Source organism: Chiloscyllium plagiosum, unplaced genomic scaffold, assembly GCF_037043375.1.
Source record: "Chiloscyllium plagiosum isolate Xiang-an unplaced genomic scaffold, Cpla_swu_hap1 HiC_scaffold_31, whole genome shotgun sequence".
Lineage (NCBI taxonomy): Eukaryota > Metazoa > Chordata > Chondrichthyes > Orectolobiformes > Hemiscylliidae > Chiloscyllium > Chiloscyllium plagiosum.
In genome coordinates, this window is record NW_028270169.1 from 42,014,624 (window position 1) to 42,035,963 (window position 21,340).

General features: G+C 40.1%; 1 protein-coding gene across 3 annotated transcripts in view; it reads left to right on the forward strand.

The window, feature by feature from the left end:
- Positions 1-19,037, forward strand: part of LOC122564113 (vacuolar protein sorting-associated protein 37D) — a 73,293-nt gene extending 54,256 nt beyond the window's left edge. For 2 of the 3 annotated variants that reach the window (XR_015752386.1, XR_015752387.1), the window contains 2 exons: positions 3,164-5,541; positions 18,563-19,037. Coding sequence is in view for 1 of the 3 variants with exons in the window: in XM_043718697.2 (XP_043574632.1) it covers positions 3,164-3,670 (507 nt within the window). In the remaining 2 variants the exon portion in view is untranslated. Of the gene's footprint in view, positions 1-3,163; positions 7,252-18,562 lie in introns of those variants that run through there. The other variant, XM_043718697.2, reaches the window with a different exon arrangement.
- Positions 19,038-21,340: the final 2,303 nt, after the last annotated feature.

Below are 21,340 nucleotides of genomic sequence, written 5' to 3' on the forward strand. Positions count from 1 at the left end.
TTAGTCACCCTGTTATATGAAAGGCATAGTTAAACTGACGAGTGCAAAGAAGATTTATGAGAATGTTGCCAAGACCAGTGGTCCTGAGTTATAGGGAGAAGCTGGCGAGGATATAATCTTATTCCTTGGAATGTAGGAGAATAGGAGTGACCTTATTGAGGTGTATAAAATCATGAAGGATATTCATAGGATGAATGTCTTTTTCCCAGGGGTGAGGAATTGAAAACTAGAGAGCATAGGTTTAAGGTGAGAAGGGAAAGATTTAAGAAGGACTTGAGGGACAGCTTGTTCACACAGTAAATGGTCCATTCATAGAATGGGCTGCCAGAGAAAGTGGTTGAGGCAGCTACAATAGCAACATTTATAAAAAACATTTGAATAGGTACATGGATGGACAGGGTGTAGAGGGATATAGACCAAATGTGGGCAATTGGAACTAGCTGAGTGGGCACCATAGTCAGTATGGACCAGTTTGGGCTGAAGGGCCTGTTCCCTCACCTCTCTCCCCTCCTCAACACTGCCATGCCTGCAGAAGACACCGCCATGAAAATAGACTGGAAGCAGGAATATGGTGCCACATCAACATCACAGCTGGTAGCTACAAATTGACAAAATGCCAAACTTGACCTCAAAGACAAAACTTTGGACTTAGGTATCATGTTGCTGAAAGAGTCGGGCTCCAGTTGTTACTTGACTTAATGGCATGTGACTTTAGTGAAAACTATTCATGTGTGATAGGTTTTTGCATTTTGGACTTGTATTTGATTGTTGTCAAATTGGGTGCCAGATTACCGCAGGTTACACATCACATTGCTGGAATTTAGCCGACATAGAATTTGGTGTCTGGTTGTGAGTTTGTTTCTTGCCCATTTATGGCTCAGTCTTTGGTGTATGTCAATGTAACTCACTTCAGTTGCAAATGCTTTGACCTGAGGAGCAAAATGAATCAGGCTAATTTCCACCTGGTCTTACTGTCCAATTATATCCAATCCTACTTAATAATCTTTGAATACTTGCTGTTATTACTTAGGTTCCAGAAGACTACCTCCTCCATGGAAAACCCAAGCACATAAGTCAGGCAAGGAAGAGAAGATATGCTGTGAAAAATAATCTGTGAATTGCCACAAAAATGGTTTTCCAAATATTTCATAGTCAAGAGTTTCTTCATGAGTAGTTTCTGTAACCATTTCTTTCACCTATCAATATTTATGTATCTCTGAAAGTCTTGCAAGTTGTTCATGAATATGAAGTTGGTGAAGTTGTTCCCTGTGTAATATTTCCCTGCAATATTCCAAATTTGCAGATGGTACTAAGCTGGGTGGCATGTGTGCTGTGAGAAGGATGCTAAGAGCTGCAGGGTGACTTGGACAGACTGACTGAGTGGACAAATATTTGGCAAATGCAAATATAATGTGGATAAATGTGAAGTTATCCACTTTGGTTACAAAAAAAGAGAGGCAGATCATGATCTGAATGGTTGCAATTTAGGAAAATGTAAAGTGCAACAAGACCTGGGTGTTTTGGTGGAACAGTCACTGAAGGTTGGCAGCAGGTAATGAGGAAAACTAATGGCATGCTGGCCTTCATAGCAAGAGAATTTGAGTATCGGAGTAAGGATGTCTTGCTGCGGTTATACAGGTCCTTGGTGACGCTGCACCTTGAGTATTGTGTGCAGTTTTGGTCTCCTAGTCTGAGGAAGGACACTCTTGCTATTGAGGGAGTCCAGCGAAGGTTCACCAGACTGATTCCTAGGATGACAAGACTGACATATAAGGAAAAACTGGTCTTGTACTCATTGGAACTTAGAAGAAGGAAGAGGATCTCATAGAAACATAGAAAATCCTGATGGGACTGGACTGGCTTGATGCAGGAAGAAAGTTCCTGATGTTGGGGAGGTCCAGAATTAAGGGTTACAGTCTAAGATTAAGGGATAAACCATTCAGTACTGAGATGAGGTAGAATCTTTTCACTCAGAGTTGTGTGAACTTGTGGAATTCTCTCCCACAAGAAGATGTTGGGGCCAATCTATTAGATAAATTCAAGAGGGAGCTGGACGTGGCCCTTGTGGCGAAAGGGATCAAGGGGTATGGAGAGAAAGTGGGAATGGATACTGAGATTGCAAGATCAGCCATGAGCACATTGAATGGGGGTGCAGGCTTGAAGGGTAAATGGCCTGCTCTTGCAGTATTTTCCGTTTCTATGTAATGTCACCTTCTTATAACAGGATATAGCTATGTTGTAAATATAAATGTAATTGAGGAGAATTAAAAGCAACGAGCTGTAAGCTTCAGGGTCTCTGTTCCCAGAGTTTTGAACTGGATTGCACTGAACTCTGGAAATAAGATATATAGAAAAGAATATAGTGCATAACTGTACAAACGGAGGCCATTTGGCTCATTAAATCTATGCCCACTCTCCATAGAACAAATCAGTCCATCCCATTCCCTTGCTCTATCTTGTTGCACGACAAGTATTTTTCTCAAATGCCCATCCAATTTCAGTTTGAAGTCATTGTTTCTCTCCAGTTCTACCACCCATGTAGATATAAAAGAACTGCAGAACATGCAATAAAAGATTTACAGGGACGATAGCAGAACTGAAAGATTGTTGTATCCTATATCCTAAGTATATCCTATTTCCTAGTTCAGTGAAAAGAATGTTTGGAATTGTGGGAATAGACAACTGAAGCTCCCAGCTTACTTCTGTTAGATCTCCCCAGTTGCATTTGCACTTGCTGTCTAGTTTATTACATCTTCGCTACATGAAAGGGACACTATACAGGAAACAACTTCACTGCTGTAAACACAGCATCATAAACCACAGTAAAAGCAGAATAAGTACTTCCACTGTAACTCAACATTTTAACCTGCAGTTGGTTCACATAATGAGTTTATCAATGTCACCAAGCTTTTAATTTAACGCATGAGGTTGGCTGAGACACCTGTTGTATTCTATCCAGTTCCACCCATTGTGTCAAAAACAATACAATATTATGTGTTGATCTCTCTTGCTCTGTGCCTCCTGGATGTCTCAATTGGCTCAGAACTGAAGGACACCAAACCTGCTCTGATTCACTTCCTCGAGCAGCGCATTTCTGCATCCTGTCTTATCATATTCTCTGCTTCAGAATCAAAGTACATAATACTGTTATTTTCCTTTATAGGAAATCACTGACACATTCTTGGCCGGTAAAGTGTCATTGGAAAGCTTTCTGGAGAGGTTCCACAGGACAAGAAAAGTTTGCCACATGAGAAAGACGCAAGTGGAGAAGCTTCAGGACCTAATAAAAAAGGACAGGAAGAAGAATCAGCAACATGTGGCGCATCAGCGGCTGGAGTATCGCGCGGCTTCACATAATGTCCCCCCTCGTCCACAAAATGGACCTACTGCCCACAGGCTGTACCAGCGCTCTGGTTTTGTGCCTGCCATTGAGGTAACGTCCCAAGCTGCAAGCCCATTCTCCATGCCTTCACCTCCTCCTCAGAGCAAGAACCTGCCTCCTCTCAGCTCACGGGAACGTCAGCCTGTGGTTTCACGCCCCAACACTCCATTCACACCCCAGGGCTTGCGCTCAGGCCTGCGCATGCTGGGACAGTTACCCATCTGGACTCCAAGGCCATTTAAGCTTCAGCAAGCACACCCAGTGCAGAAGCAACCCCCCTACCGATAGGAATATCGATTATTACATCGGGCAGATCAAACTGCTGGTGGCAAAGGATGGAATGATACATTGAAGGACAAAAAAAAAACCACATCCAAAACAACTTAAATGGCAAACAGAGAGGAAATGAAATGAGTGCTTAAATAGAAGACATTTGTTTGAGGATGAAAGTTATTTTCATATTGGGCCCTCTAGGTTTCTCAGTGGCCAAGCAAGACATTTCTCACACAGAGGGTAAAGGCCTCATGTCTACTTCAGCAGCGTGAGTACAAACGATTGCCTCCAAATTTCTGGATGTAGGAACACCACTTTTCCCTTCTGCTAAAAGTTATTGAATATGAACAAAATTTGCCATGTTTGAATGAGAAAACATCCCTACCTTTTCTCTAAGTGGGATTTTCCACTATTTCAGCTCTTTTTCTTGGGAAGATGGAGTTTACTTTACAAATCCATCCATTTCCATGGAGACGACAGCTACTAGCCTTGATTATAAGGGCCCAGGAAAGTGAATGGATATTTGAGAGACTTGGCAATTTTTAAAATTTGTTCTGTATCTAATTTCTGATGTACTTAATGAGCTGAAGAAATGGAACCCTAAAAGGAAGTTCATCTGTCCTCTAAATGTGACCAACAGAATGAGTTCTACAGATGCCAGGGGAGCATGGGTTTGTGTAAAGAAACTGAGCAGTATTCCTCTGATCTAATTGTATCTGAATTGTTTTGTTGTGTCTCGGTTCCTGTTGTGTTTGGCACACCCATCATCAAACTGGTCCAGATTATAGCTAGGGAAGCTCAAACAGACACTTAGATCCATCCAGAAAATAAACCAGTGCAGCATCTATTTGAAGATCTCCCTCTGACAGTCCGGAAACAAGAATGGACAGGCCCAACACTTCCACCCCCAGATTCTGGTAATCTTCAGAATTGTCCCTAAATATTTGTTCTTGAACTGGCTTGTCCATTGTGATGTGGCCAGATGTCATTCTTAGGAATGAAAGTCAGTCAGTAAATGTCCATTTGATCACTACTGCATAATTTTTGAGTGTGAATGCATTGATTAGTGGGCTCAGATTGCACTTATGCAATAACAGATGAACCAGTCTTGCCTGCACATATGAGAAAACCTAAACCAGGTATGTGCACACACTGGCATCACTGCCCCACATGCCTTTTAAATGTTGCTGCACTACATCTGCCTTTTTTCAAATCCTTATGATACAATTCATACTGGGACCAGAGTAGCACAGCTTCTTCCACTTGAGCTCTAATGATCCAAAAATGCACAGCATTGCAATGTTAGACACTTAGTGTCACATTTCAAAATGACACACTGTTACAGATTTCAAAATGTTTTTAAGAAACAAAAAGCAAATCATTGACCTACAAACTGAAATTTACAAGTAGTTGTAAGAATTGTGTTCCATCTGAGGTGCATGGATCTCAATGACATTCATGATAATTGCTCACCAGTGTCCTTTCTTAGAAAGGGCAGTGCATGGCCATGCAAAGCAACTTAAAGGCTTCAGACATTGAAGTGGACAGATCATGCACCCACAAAAAGGAATTTGAGGGAACATTGATAATAATTGTGTTGTGAATGAATTTGACAGGAGGGCGTGTGGCACAGCAGTCAAACCCTTAAGTCTGGGCCAGAAGCCCTGTGTTCAAATCTCACGCCAGGTGTTGTTGGCCATGGGAGGTGCATTGATAATGTGGCCAAACAGACTGATTGTCAGCCTGTAAGCTCTTCCAAAGCACCCGATGGTAGGCAGTAAGACTGGGGGAGTTTCTTCAATTAGCCACCCTTCAGAAGGCAAAGACTAACCACTGAACAATCCAAAGGAAGCCTGTGACTCAACCCTCAGAAAGAAGGACATGAGGTAATACAGATGCAATGAATGAATTCAGCCATTTACAAGCAGTTAAAATGATCTGAATTTGCATATTTAAATTCACCAGCTTCAACATGCACTTCCTTCACCATTGATGCACACTGACAGCAGCATGTATCTTCTGCAAGATACACTTCAGTGATATAAGATACATTCACAAAGTCTCCACAACAGCACCTTCATAACTCATGACGTCTACTACCTGCAAGAGTAACAGATGCAGGAACACCATCTATATGTTCTTTTCCAAATCAAAAATCATCCTGAGTTGGAGCTGTATCACTGTTGCTGGGTCACAATCCTGGAATTCCTACCCGAACAGCACTGTGGGTGTTCCCTTATATCACATAGACTGTAGCAGTTCAAGTAGGCAGCTCACTACCACCTTCTCTGGGACAATTAGGAGTGGGCAATATGGAATGAGTGACAACCACATACCATGAACAAGCAAAAGAAAATTAGTATATTAATGCAGTAGGCCAGTTGAGGAGCTAAACATTTGTTTCAAACCTGAGAGTATTGGTGGGCAATGTCACAAAGGGTTTGCTAGATTATACAAATCTGTGTAAAATGTAGGCATTGAAACCATAACAAAAGTTTATTGCACATTTAAAACCAAAGCACACACATACATGGAGTACTGTGTCCAGTTCTGGTTGCCCTGTTACAGGAAGGATATTATTAAGCTGGAGATGGTTCAGATGACACTATGACTCTATTTCAAGAGATCCAAATAAGTTAACATTTAGCAATATTATACATTTAGCAGCCAACAGCACTTTGTGCAGCATTAAAATATATAGACAAGGAAAGTACCTCAGTGCAGTCCCACACAGTGTTCAGAGTTAATCTTGTCTTGGTTAACGATAAAGTTTCTGATACTGGCCTCTGTATACTTGGCATAAGGAAGGGAAAGTTAGCGAGAAATTATGTGCAGTGTATCTTCCTGAAAAGTGATTGTGTTTAAATGACAGTAATAGTATCTCATCAGCATTTATGATGCTAACCCTCACTAACTATCCCCATTTAAAACAAGTATGCTGTTTTGGAAAATGCAGGGTGTGATGGACCTTCGGGGGATGTAGCATGAACAGCCACGTTTCTGGTATCAAGACAGACTTTAACGTAATGTGGGATACATCAGGTTCCAAGCGATTGATTGTGATCAGGTACTCTCTACTCCGAGGCACAGACAGATATTTCTGTGGCCAGCAGATAGAAATGAGAATGGTGTTTGCCTCCCTGTTGCCAGGATCAAGGATGTCACAGAGAGGGTGCAGAATGTTCTGAAAGGGAAGAGGGCCCAGCAGGAGGTCATTGTACACATTGGAACAAACAACATAGGAAGGGAAAAGGATGAGATTCTGAAGGGAGAATATGGAAAGTTAGGCAGAAATTTAAAAAGGAGGTCCTCGAGGGTAGTAATATCTGGATTACTCCCGTTGCTAAGAGCTAGTGAGGGTATGAATAGGAGAACAGGGCAGATGAATGCGTGGCTGAGGAGCTGGTGTATGGGAGATGGATTCACATTTTTGGGTCATTGGAATCTCTTCTGGGGTAGAAGTGACCTGTACAAGAAGGATGGATTGCACCTGAATTGGAAGGGGACTAATATACTAGCAGGGAAATTTGCTAGAGCTGCTTGGGAGGATTTAAACTGGTAATGTGGGGTTGGGTTTGGGGGTGGGATGCAGGGCGCCCAGGGAGATACTGAGGAAAGAGATCAATCTGAGACTGATACAGTTGAGAAAAGAAATGAGTCAAACAGTCAGGGCAGGTAGGAACAAAGCAGATAACAAAATAGGACTGATAAATTAAACTGGATTTATTTGAATGCAAGAGACCAAACAAGGAAGGCAGATGAATTCAGGACATGGTTAGGAACATGGGACTGGGATATCTTAGCAATTACAGAGATTCGGCTCAGGGATGAACAGGACTGGCAGCTTAATGTTTCAGGATACAAATGCTATAGGAAGGACAGAAAGGGAGGCAAGAGAGGAGGGGGAGTGGCATTTTTGATAAGGGATAGCATTACAGCTGTGCTGAGGGAGGATATTCCCAGAAATACATCCAGGGAAGTTATTTGGGTGGAACTGAGAAATAAGAAAGGGATAATGACCTTATTGGGATAGACAACCTCTAATAGTCAGCGGGAAATTGAGAAACAAATTTGTAAGGATATTTTGGTTCTCTGTACAACTAATAGGGTGGTTATGGCAGGGGATTTTAACTTCCCAAACATAGACTGGGACTGCCATAGTGTTAAGGGTTTAGATGGAGAGGAATTTGCTAAGTGTATACAAGAAAATTTTCTGATTCATTATATAGATATACTGACTAGAGAAAGTGCAAACTTGACCTACTCTTGGGAAATAAGGCAGGACAGGTGACTGAGGTGTCAGTGGGGGAGCACTTTGGGGCCAGCGACCATAATTCTATTAGATTTCAAATAGTGATGGAAAAGGATTGACCAGATCTAAAAGTTGAAGTTCTAAATTGGAGGAAGGCTAATTTTGATGGTTTTAGGTAAGAACCTTCAAAAGCTGATTGGGAGCAGATGTTCGCAGGTAAAGGGACGACTGGAAAATGGGAAGCCTTCAGAAATGAGATAACAAGAATCCAGAGAAAGTATATTCCTGTCAGGGTGAAAGGAAAGGCTGGTAGGTATAGGGAATGCTGGAAGACTAAAGAAATTGAGGGTTTGGTTAAGAAAAAGAAGGAAGCATATGTTAGGTGAAGACAGAAGAGATTGAGTGATTCCTTAGAAGAGTATAAAGGCAGTAGGAGTATACTTAAGAGGGAAATCAGGAGGGCAAAAAGGGGACATGAGATAGCTTTGGCAAATAGGGTTAAGGAGAATCCAAAGGGAGTTTACAAATACATCAAGGACAAAAGGGTAACTAGGTCAGCAAGGCAGATTTTGTATGGAGCCGCAAGAAATTGGCGAGATACTAAATGAGAATTTTGCATCAGTATTTACTGTGGAGAAGCACATGAAAGTTATAAAATGTAGGGAAATAGATGGTGACATCATGAAAAATGTCCATATTACAGAGGACAAAGTGCTGGATGTTTTGAAACGCATAAAAGTGGATAAATCCCCAGGACCTGATCAGGTGTACACAGATCTCTGTGGGAAGCTAGGGAAGTGATTCCTGGGCTCCTTGCTGAGATATTTGTATCATTGATAGTCACAGGTGAGGTGCCGGAAGACTGGAGGTTGGCTAATGTGGTACCATTATTTAAGAAAGGTGGTAAGGACAAGCCAGGGAACTATAGACCAGTGAGCCTGACATCGGTGGTGGGCAAGTTGTTGGAGGCAATCCTGAGGGACAGGATGTACAAGGACTGATTAGGGATAGTCAACATGACTTTGAGCATGGGAAATCATTTCTCACAAACTGGATTGAGTTTGATAAGGTTTCCCATGGGAAACTGGTTCGCAAGTTTAGACCGCATGGAATACAGGGAGAACTAGCCATTTGGGTACAGAACTAATGAAAGTTGAAGACAGAGGGTGATGTGGAGGGTTGATATTTTAGATTGGAAGCCTGTGACCAGTGGTGTGCCACAAGGCTCAGTGCTGGGTCCACTGCTTTTCGTCATTTATATAAATGATTTGGATATGAACATAGATATACTTAGTAAGTTTGCAGATAATACCAAAATTGGAAGTGCAATGGACAATGAAGAAGGTTATCTCAGATTACAACGGGATCTTGATCAGATGGGCTGAGGAGTGGCAGATGGCGTTTAATTTTGATAAATACAATGCTGCAGTTTGGGAAAGCAAATTTTAGCAGACTTATACACTTAATGGTAAGGTCCGAGGGAGTGTTGCTTAACAAAGAGACCTTGGAGTGCAGATTCATAACTCCTTGAATGTAGAATTGCAGGGAGATTGGATAGTGAAGAAGGCATTTGGTATGCTTTCCTTTGTTGGTCAGAGTATTGCGTATAGGAGTTGGGAGGTCATGTTGCGGCTGTACACGATGTTGGTTAGGCCACTTTTGGAATATTGCATGCAATTCTGGTCTCCTTCCTATTGGAAAGATGTTGTGAAACTTGAAAGGGTTCAGAAAAGATTTACAAAAATGTTGCCAGAGTTGGAGGATTTGAGCTACAGGGAGAGGCTGAATAGGCTGGGGCTGTTTTCCCTGGAGCATCAAAGGCTGAGGGGTGACCTTCTAGAGGTTTATAGAATCATGAGGAGCATGGATAGGGTAAATAGACAAAGTTTTTTCCCTGGGGTAGGGGAGTCCAGAACTAGTGGGTACAGGTTTAGAGTGAGAGGGGAAAGATATAAAAGGGTGGTACATGTATGTATGGTATGAGCTGCCAGAGGAAGTGTTGGAGGCTGGAACAATTGCAACATTTAAATGGCATCTGGATGGGTATTTGAACAGGAAGACTTTAGAGGGATATGGGCTAAGTGCTGGCAAATGGGACTAGATTAAGTTGGGATATCCGGTCGGCATGGACTAGTTGGACCAAAGGATCCGTTTCCTTGTTGGATCTCGCTATGACTCTATGTCTCTATGATTAGATACACATCTGAAGACTCTCATGAAGTGAGTTATTAGTTCACTCCTGGTGCCATTGAACAAGACCTCAATGCATTGTTTTCAAAACATTCATCCTCATCTCTAATTAGTTTATGACCTCACTTGATCCTGTGTCTGCAAAATATCTCCAAGCATTGGCATTCCATCCTGATATTGTTCAATTGTAGCAGCCAACTGTAGAGTTCAATTGTTAACTCTTTCAGTCAGTCAAACTGTTTTGAGAAAGACATACTGGCCACAATACCTTGGGAACTCCCCTCCTCTTCCACATGGAATATGTTGCAACCATGTGAGCAGACAGACAGAATTTCAGTTTTAATAATTCATCCAAAAGACAGCACCTCTGACAATGCAGCACTCCCTCAGTACTGCAGTGCAGGATGAAACAAGATTATGTACTGATATCTGGGGTAAGGCTTGAAACAACAGCCTTCGATTTCTGGAGACCACTGTCTTAAAAATGAGCAAAGTTAATACTGAAGAGTAATAAATCTAAAAGTTACTGGCTAGCTAGTCTGACATATTAAGTGTAAATGTTTAGAGATGCTAACTGGATTGCTTTCACTGCTCAACTACAGAGCAAAAAACTCGAGGGAGCAATCAGTGTGAATTTAAAAGCAATAGGTCATGGTTCACTAATCTTCAGGAATTCTTTGAGGAGGTAACTATTGGCTGAGCTATGGAGAAATATAATGGATTTGGATTTTAAGAACAAGTTGGCTACTAGAAAATGTTAAAAGCGGTTAAGATTTGTGAAGTTAATTTGAGATGAATTGAGCTGAGAAATGGATTGACAGTTAGAAACAAAAGATGGTGAGAAATAGAGAAAATGCAAAACATGTAGGATTGGCTGGTGAAGGTTGTGGTGGGGGTGGGCGGGGGAGGGAAAGTGGGATTTGGGGGGAATGGGGAAGTTGGGTACAGTGTTGGTTAGCCTAGGTGTAGCAGCAGAGCTCTCTGACTGTTCAGGGTGTTCTTTGAGTACAGTAGTCTTGTTATATAAAGCACAGTACTTCTGTAAAAGGGATTTGTGTTTATGCAATGATGTTAATGACCATCAGACATCTCCAAAAGAGTTTTTATAGCTAGTGGCATACTTTATGAAGTGTGTGTCACCACTACAATGGAGGAAATCTGGCAGCTAATTTGCAGCGAGGAAAACTCGTGCAAAAAGCAATGTGAACATTTGTTTATTGTGATGTTGAGTGAGGGGTCAATATTGGCTAGGAAAGCAGGGAGAACATGTCAGCTCTTTTTTGAAATACAAGTAGTGCCATAGAATGCAAAAAATTTCCCTTTCTTAGAAAATGAAAAGAGGCCTTTCACTCCATCTCTGCTAGCCCTCTGAAGGAACATTTTACCTCATGCCACTCACCCTATACCCCTGCACATTTTCTTTTTGGATAATGATTTTCTCTAGAAAGCCTCAATTGAAAACAAATATATATATATTTTAAAAAACAAACCTTCCAGCACTGGTGCATTTCAGAAACTAAGCACATTGTGAAAAAGATTTTCCTGCATGCCACCATTGCTTCTTTTGACAATTACAATATATCTGTGCCCTCAGGTGCTTGATTCATTCACCAAAGGGAACAGTTTTTTTAAAAACTACACTGTCCAGACCTCTCATGATTTTCAGTACCTTTATCAAATCCCCTCTCAACTTTCTCTGAGGAAAACAGTCCCAACTTTTCAAATTGTGTCCATAACCGAAGTTCTACAGTTCAAAGAACGGCTGAGTTAATGCTGATGTACAGGCCGATATTTATCTCATTAACCAATATCATCAAAAAGCTGTTCATACAACATAGAATGGAGAACTTTACATCACAGAAGCGGGCCCCTTCAGTCCACGATGTGCTGAACATGACGCCAAATTAAACTAATCCCTTCATTCCTTGCATGTTCCTTGAATACCCCTACGGTATCTGCCTCCACCTCCAACACCCCTGGCAGCATGTTCCAAACGTCTACCACTCTATCTGTCAAAGATTTGCTTCTAGCATCTCCTTTCAACTTGCCCCCTCTCACCTTAAATGCATGCCCCCGAGTATTGGACATTTCAACTCTGGGAAAAAGATTCTGATTGTCAATCCTATCTATGCATCTCATAATTTTATAGACTTTCTATCAAGACGTTTATCTGTTCATTATCACAGTGTTATTTTGTGATAGATGGCCAAGCTCAAATTGATAGTTGTGATTCCTACACTGCAGCAGTGACTGTATGTGAAAAGTACTTCTAAAATGGAAGCACTTTGAGGCCACTTAAAGGTGCTGTATAAATGCACGTCTCTTTTTTTTAAGCATGGGCTGATTTTTTTGACCCAGGTTGTAAATAGTGAATAAAGCAAAGTTGATGTTTAGGAAACATTCTTGGGAACCAAATTTTAAAACTTGCAAAAGAACTTATTCACTAAGTGCTGGATAAATGAATCATATTCTCTTCACAGTTGGCTGATGGTATGTTGATTACTTCTTTTTACACGTCTGATTAGGAAAGAGATTATTAATTATAGGTGCAGACTCAAAACCCATATACTCCATGAAGCTATTGGTTCCTTTTCTGTCTGTGGGGAGGTGAGAGGAGGTGAGATAGTGAGGCAAAGTTGTAAAGTGAAGTTTGGAGGATAGTTAATTCTTACGGTTTTTTTCTTGAATATTTTCAGACTTCAAGGTTTAAGGCACAAATAGCACTATTTAGGATTTTTAAAACTCCACTTATGACTTTCCTCAAAACCAGTTTTCATTCCACTTCCCATGCAAAGAACATTATTCCTAGGAAGGTTTAACGTTTGCTTGTCAATGCACAGCAAAAATCTCTTACTTGATGTAGTCAGAACTGGGATTCTTTCAATCAAAATTTCACAGAAATCCTGGAGACATCAAATGTTAACAAAGACAGTAAAGTAGGAGTGAGTTGCAGCCTGTGGATTAAGGCAACACAGCCAGATCAACTTTATATTACAAGAGTTCTGCTATTTAGAGCAAGAAATGGCACCATCATTGAGATTAATGTAAACCAAGTGGTTGAATTTGCTCAGTGCTTCCCTCAATTCACTGCTGAAACTTTGCAGTGAGCTCAGCAGGAATTCTATTTGCAAGTGAAAACTGTTGTAGTGATGAAGCAGAGAAATCCTTAGGATATTAATGTCCAAAGCTTCCTGGAATCCCTCACTCCAAAAGTTAACAAAAACAATGTTTTCTTATTCTGTGTTATTGATTTATAAAGTCACATTGAGTCCTTGCCAACTCAACATGACCTCAATGATCTTAGCATAATTGCCATTCCTCAGGGCAGTGAGTAAACATAAATTTCCAAGTGTCTTGTAAAAGTTGCTTTGGAGATATTAACTGTTTAAACTGTGGCAGTAGTTAAGGTTGAATTACAATGATTATGGAAGTGAATTCTCTGACATTCAAAGTGACTTTCCTCCTAATCACAGCTTCCCAAATAACATGAGTGACTTAAAACCCTGTGGTCTTTTTCCCTATGCTTTATGCTGCATTGTTTGTCATACATTGTGACAATCTCAACTAACACAAAATCTTATTGAGCCATTGTTTCCATATCTACCTGCCTCATTTTTACTGCAGCCTATTTCTCCCTTTCTGTCTGATTGTTGAATGCTCTGAAACAAAGTATCTATGCAGATATATTGACAGGGAAATCATCTGATGAAAGGTTTTAGAACCACTGGTCGTGTGGTAAAATAGAATTTTCAGCCCTCAAGAACCACTTGCTGGGATGTATAATCAATAAGAAATGAGGAGCTGCATAAATAGCAAAGAATGAAAGAAAAAGCCAATGGAAGATTTCAGACAGGTCTCCTGCAATGCTGCAGGGACTGAGTGAGTTCAAGCAGGGAATATCAGATTCATCAAATCCCTACCATGTTGAAAAAGGTCATTCAGCCTATTGAGTCCATACTAACCCTCTGAAGGATATCCCATCCAGACCCAATTTCCCTACTAGTTCATATGTGGATTAATCTGCCAAAGGAAGTGGTAAATGGAGGTACAGTTACAACATTTAAAATACATTGGGATAGGTACATGAATAAGGAAGGTTTAGATGGATATGGTCCAAACAGAGGCAAGAGGGACTAGTTTAGTTTGGAAAACTTGGTCAGCATGGACTAGTTGGTCCAAAGGATTTATTTCTGTTCCCACTATTTGGTTTGGTCAAAATCATGTTGGTAGTTGTAAGAACCTGTGGACAGTCCTCAAATAAGGGAAAAACAAGTCAGAAACAGGGCAAAAGTATCTTTTCATACCAAGCTAACTCATTCAAAACTGGTAAGTTGTCAGCTGAACAGAATACAGAAGAATACAGAGAGCCTATTCTCATAACCCTACATTAATCAAAGTTAACCCACTTAGACTACATATCCCTGAGGAACATCCAGAGGAAACCCATGCAGACACAGGAAGAATGTGCAAACTCCACACAGACAGTCACCCAAAGCAGGAATCAAACCCTGGTCCCTGGTGCTGAACCACTGAACCACCACGCTGCTTGGGTGATACTTTTAGAATGAAAGTAAAGATGCACAAAAGTTTTTTTTTGTCAGCATTCAAATAAAAGTTCTTTTGATAACATTTTTGTAACAGCTGTTTTTTTTTTGAGTTCCATTTCTTGTTTTCATTCCTGATTAAATTGAAATGAGTTTGTTTTGAAGGACTGGATTCAAACGGAGGGACAGTTTTAGGATTAGACTCTAATGATCAATGAATCAATCGCTGATGCAATGTTTTCCCTTATATTACATTATCTTATTAATGCATCATTTTCATTTCATGGAACAGCTATCTTAATGAGTACTGTAACCAAACTAAAATTCTGTTAAAACAGCTTTCAGAGAAACTATGCTTGAGTGTAAATTAACTTTTGTGGAATGCAGAGGAATCTGCTACACAAAACCTACTCTTTAAAACTATCATACTGGTGAACAATTCGATATTGATATTTACACCATTTTGTTTCGAGTTAACTTGTCAACTATTGAACTTTCACCTTCAGGGAGAAGCCTATTATTTGCTTAGTTCAAACTATAGAGAAAAATTAGTCAAAATCATATTGGTAGTTGTAGGAACAAATAAGGGAAAAACAAGTCAGAAACAGGGCAAAAGTATCTTCTCATACCAAGCTAACTCATTTAAAACTGGTAAATTGTCAGCTGAACAGAATACAGAGAACCTTGTCTCTTCATCCTCTTCTACTGATTTCTGATTCCCTGCAGCAGCAAACTCAGGGCAGCAAGGAATACCTGTGAGAGAATCTTAAAACTTCCACGGCAAATCTGAGATACGTGAGATCAAGAAAGAAGAAAAGGTTGTACCCTTCACTTCACAGGATCTACTGGGTTCCTTATTATAACCTGATTGTTTGTAGCACATAACATGGCACCCCAGACAGAAATGCATTTTCATGTTCCTGAAGAACAAATCCACTCCTTGACAGTACCTAAGTTGTCAGTATCTTATTATAACTCAGTTTTACAAAGAGTTTTGCAATAAGGCCACTTGCTGCACTTCAACTAATCTATACAACAGTCCACAGTCAAAATATCTTCCTTGCTGTTACAGTTGAACAGCATTGTACCCTGCATCACTCAGTATAACATTGTGTACATCTGCACAAAGGTAGAATAGTGGGTGGCATGGTGGCTCAGTGGTTAGAACTGCTACCCTGCTACAGCACCAAGGACCAGGGTTCGATTCAAGCCTCCTGCGAATGTCTATGTGGAGTTTGCACATTCTTCCTATATCTATGTGGGTTTCCTCTGGGTGCTCTGGTTTCCTCCCACAATCCAAAGTTGTGCAGTTTAGATGAATTGGCCATGCTAAATTGCCCATAGTGTAGGTTATTAGTCAGGAGTAAATGTAGGGGAATGGGCCTGGGTGGGTTACTTTTCGGATGGTCGGTGTGGACCCGTTGGGCCCAAGGGCCTGTTTCCACACTTCAGGGATTCTAACTCTGATAGTCATGTTTGATATTCCTTTTCTCACTGGCACTTCAATGAAAGACTAATGACAGACCATTTCCACATTTCGCTCAGTCCTCTTGTTAGTGACTTTCTTTCAAACAAATTATACTAAACATAGAACCTCTACAGCAGGCTATTTGGTCCATTGAGTCCACACCAACCTCGAAAAGAGAATCCCACCCAGACCTACCCCCCCACTACCTTATCCCTGGAACCCTGCATTCCCCATGGCCAGTCCATCTAACCTGCACTCTTTGGAGCACACCGACAAAGACACTGGGAGAATGCGCAAACTCTACACAGCCAAGTTGCTCAAGATTGGAAACAAACCCAGATATCTGGCACTGTGAAGCAGCAGTGCTAACCACTGAGCCTAAATATCATCCATTTGTGTTATGCAAAAACTAGAATTGAGATTTGAACATTTTCTGCTTTGAGGATTTTCCTATTGTAACCTCGAATTTGTCATCAAGGTCTACTAAGTTCCAATTTTCACTCTTGGAACTTATTTGTCATAATTGCGTGGGGGTAGAGTTTATCTATGGGGCGTGGGGGAGAAGTTGAATTTAAACATGCATAAAGGTTAGGTTGTGCAGGTGGAGAATTTATTGCATTCACCCTTGTCTGGATGTCAGAACAAGAAATTTATTAGAAGATTTGTGTCTTCAGAATAGATCTCTAAAGCTTTAATCCTTCAACTAAACATCTCTGCAAATGATGCTATTATATCCATTAGTGGACTATAGTTTCCAAATCATTTTGTCACCAGTTAGCATCTGATGATGGTGATTCAATACCAGGCAGAACGTAATATGAACCAGAGGTTGCAACCTCTCCATGGGTGTTTGCAAGCCCGACATTTTCAGCTGCTCAGAGATCTCATACCAGAAACAGCTAATTCAAACCAGTTTACCATTTTACCTCCTGCTTTTTACCGCTAAATGTGTCTCACTGCATAATTGAATTTACTCTGCGCACTCCAGAATATCACAATCTCATGGATGAACGCTGGACATTCCATCACATGGTGCATGAATGTATCAGTTCACTGAAAATACCTAGAGTGTTGCTTGAGCTATGACATCAATATCCTTGTTTAAAGATACTCCAATGATCTTTATGTCCTAATGCCACTGTTGAGGCAATTGAAGTCTGTAACATGAAGTTGGTTGTTCTGTTCTCTATATCAGCTATTAGTAGAATGTGCTGTAGCAGTTTTTAAAAAATCGCTGTGCTGTAGATTGAATTGGTGATGGTGAGGGTGCTTCTCTAATTATGCTGTAGGTGTGCATCATTGTGTGAGAATCACTAGGTTTACAAAACAGCTGAGGCAAATATAAAATGCCAATGGGATGGCTAACATTGACAGCTGAAGTATGTTCAGACAAGGAAGATACAAAAATAGAAAATAATTCTACAGTTATCAGAAACGTCAGATACAAATAAATATTCATATTCATTTGACCTGAACCTGGACTCACCTCAGATTTAAGAGGTATGTTCAGTAAGTCTTCACTGTGAATCCCGTAAACAACAATTTCAATCTACACTTTATTGCACAGTATTGAGAAATGGTGTGAGATCTCAAATACATTCAAAATGTCTTTTTAAGAAGTTGCTTTAAATTAAACAATAATGAAGGCAGTGAGAGGCAGACAATACAGTTGCTGATAATTCTTAATGAAAGTGAACGGTCTTTTTCTGCTCTGTGTTTAATTTACTGAAGCTTAACTGAAGTTAAAAGGAGCACAGTGAGGAACATGAAGCCCGTACATTAACTGCTGTTACAGAGACTATGCCACTATGGAGAACAAAACGTAATTCAATCAGCAAACAGCCACACAATGCTCAAAGCTCAACGTTAAAAGAATGATTGAGGGGCCATATGCCTGCATGGTATCCAGTTTGTATAAAGTTCAGTACAAAGAAACACTGAATTGTAAAGGTTACAAAGAGGTCAGAATTTTACACCGATCACACTAATGACCCATTTAGACTTCCTACTGAATCACACACAATGATCGACTGGGAAGTGTTCTGTTTTGTTGCTGCAATTTCAGACTCTTTGCTGTTGCCTGCAATCTCTCTGCCCTCCTATTGTTTCCTAAGTGTAGGGTTGCTCTGTTCAACTATTCACTCAACACCCAAAGAGAATAGTGTTCAAAAATTCATGGTGATATATTGCCTAATAAATAGTAATGACTTGTGGTGTGTGGATTGGGAAGGTAATTTGTAATAAGAGGACTGTAAGAACGTATATTGTAACTAAACATTTTGGATTCTGTTTCAGCCTGAAAAATACAGTCTCATCTTTGAGACCTGCTTAAAAAGAATATAATCACATAACAGATTTATATGGTGAAGATAACGTGTGGTACTAAGCCATTTATTGTGTAAAGGTGCAAAAATCTGAAAGGTTTAAAACTAATAGATGTGTCTTTCTCCAAGGTGAGTTATAGTGAGGATCCAACAACTTACATCTGAAGATTCCAGACTGTAGACAGCCACATTGGCTGTTGGATATTATAAATTATCTCAGTGTGTATGGGCAAGTGAGAGAGAAATAAAGCTAACCTGGATTTCATAATCCTGTGATGATTCCAGTTCACTATTCATAAATTATCGATCCTTATCCAAGAATTCCTGATCATGGTCCAATTCAAGGTCACTACTCAAGGATCCCTGATTAGTAATCAGCAATTTTCAGTTAATATGGTCATGAAATTGTAATATTTGAACAATTTGTTCCACTTTTGTTCCACTGTCTGACTTAATATCTGTGGCTTTCCTTTAGAGGAACACCCTTCCAAATAAACCAGAACGCAGTAGTTTTAAAAAGTTGCAAAAGACTCCTGATCTCCAAGATGGGCAGTGTCACAAGAAGTTACAAGATGGACACCTGAAAAAGGTTGCTGGGGAACTGACTTGCATTAAGATTGATGAAACTGACAATATGACCAGACAACTCAGCTGCTGGAATGGTCAGACAAAAAAGAAACTTAATGAAATCAATGATGGAAAAAGGGTGGTGAGGACCTTTTTTTGTTTCAGTGGGCTCTAGTCAACTTTGATAATGGCAGATTGAAATTCCTTTGTTAATATGAATTGCCTCTACTGTGTATCAATAGTCAGCTACTGCACAATCAACAACCCTGAATCCCTGGACCACAATTATAAATTTGCCTGTTGATTACAAAAGGTTATAATAACAAGAAAGCCTGTAGGATGGAATAATCAGATCTCTCAGTAGATTTTAAAAACTCAGAGTCTATCTCTCTTACAAATTGGAAGGTGTCACAGAAATAGAGAATATAACAATAAAAGAAACTTCAAGTGGCATAGCATAGATCCTCACAGAGGACTAAATGCAGTTTAAAAATACATTAGCTCCAGAAGTATAAACAAGTTGACCACACAGACGGCGTGGTTAAGACTATCAGCAGGATGTATACTTGCATTTACATATGGACCTTAACTTTTTCCCCAATGCTAACAATCCTGATCCTGTTTGCTTGCATGCTTTATGTTTGTATGTCAATGGTTTTACCTTTTTAATAACGTTTATACTTTTAACTGGGATAATTTTCTAACATTATAAAACAATTGCTTACTTGTAAACACAAGACGTCTGGCTGGTTTATTTATTCACAGCTTTAAACATGGTCAGGTAGGCATTAAATCAAGGAAGGCACAAAGTTTAAAAAATTCAAACTCGCTCACACCTAACTCTGGAGTGAAAGGAGAGGCACTTGTTCACCCGTCTGGTCTTGGTTTGTCAATTTACCAACGACTCCAGATTCCCACCTACAGATTCTGAACCGTAACCCAGGATCTCTGTCTTATATCCAAGGATCCCTGAACACTTGTTTAATGTCCAATGATTCCTGATCACTGACCATGGACTCCTGCTTAAAATCCAGGGATTCCTAATCAAGGAATTATTGTGGAAAGGTTCACTAATGACCATGATCAAGGATGGGATATAATTCTAATGACATTTGAGTTGAATAAGCTGCTGATAGGCACATACCAACTCTATAATTAAGAACACCTTCAGTGAGAGATCAGAGAGTGACTGCAACTGTACAGTACCAACAGCAATGTGGAAGTATTTAAAGAGAAAGTTAATAAAAGCAACATGTACCACCACATGGTGATAACTTGAGAACTAAACATCAGTCTATTGGCAAGAAATTAGAGATGGTTTTCGTAGAATGACAATTAAAAGGTTCTGAAATTGTCTAACCTGGTAGTGATAGGTTGAGTAGAAGGTATAACTTGTGCTCTGGCAGTTGGAGAGTTACTTATTACCAATTTCCAGTAGCGTAAGCACTGGCTTTCCTATTGGGTGCATATTAATAAACTGCTTCCAATCAAGACGTGACAAGGCATTAATTAATTGGGCCTCGGGCTGGTCTAAAACAGGCTCAGCTTGGCAAGGTCCAGAGTTTACCAATATATTCTTGCTGTCAGTCCCACATGTTCAGGCCAGTTGTTAAATAGGCAAAGTAAACTAAGATGTTAAAACATCAACTGGGATACATTTAAGATATTTAATGGCAACAGGACTTAACTAATTTTATCAATAGGGAGCCATGTCAAATTTGAAGAAACACAAACAGAACTTGCTGGAGAAACACAGCAAGCCTGGCAGCATTTGTGGAGAGAAAGCAGAGGTAATGATTTGAGTCGGGTAACTATTTACCGGAACACTAAAGTTCTGATGAAGAGTCAGTAGATTTGAAATATTAACTCTGCTTTCTTCGAAAAGATGCTGCCAGACCTACTTAGTTTCTCCAGTAAATTTTGTTTTTGTTTCAGATCTCCAACATCCAAGTTTTTTGTTTTACTAAACATACAAATCCTGAGGAACCTTCGTCAATGTCATCGAATAACCTGTAAATGCTCCCTGTCTGGGTTTGTACCTGAAGAATCTGTGGCAGACGAAAGGAGATGAATAGCTGTGGGGATGCACCTAAACAATGATTTTAATTCTCACAGAAAAGGAGGGTGAGATCATTGCATGAAAAGTGGAAATAAAAATAGTCAATGTTTGTGACCTCAAAATAACTGCTTTTGGTTAATTTTCAATGACCAAGGAAAGCAATTAGCATGGCTGATTGAGTACAATCATAAAATCAGGGTAGGTCATTCACTGGAAGGGGAAAGATTGGGTTATTCACTGACAGAAAGGGTGTGGCATCACTTAATTTTAACATTGTCAAT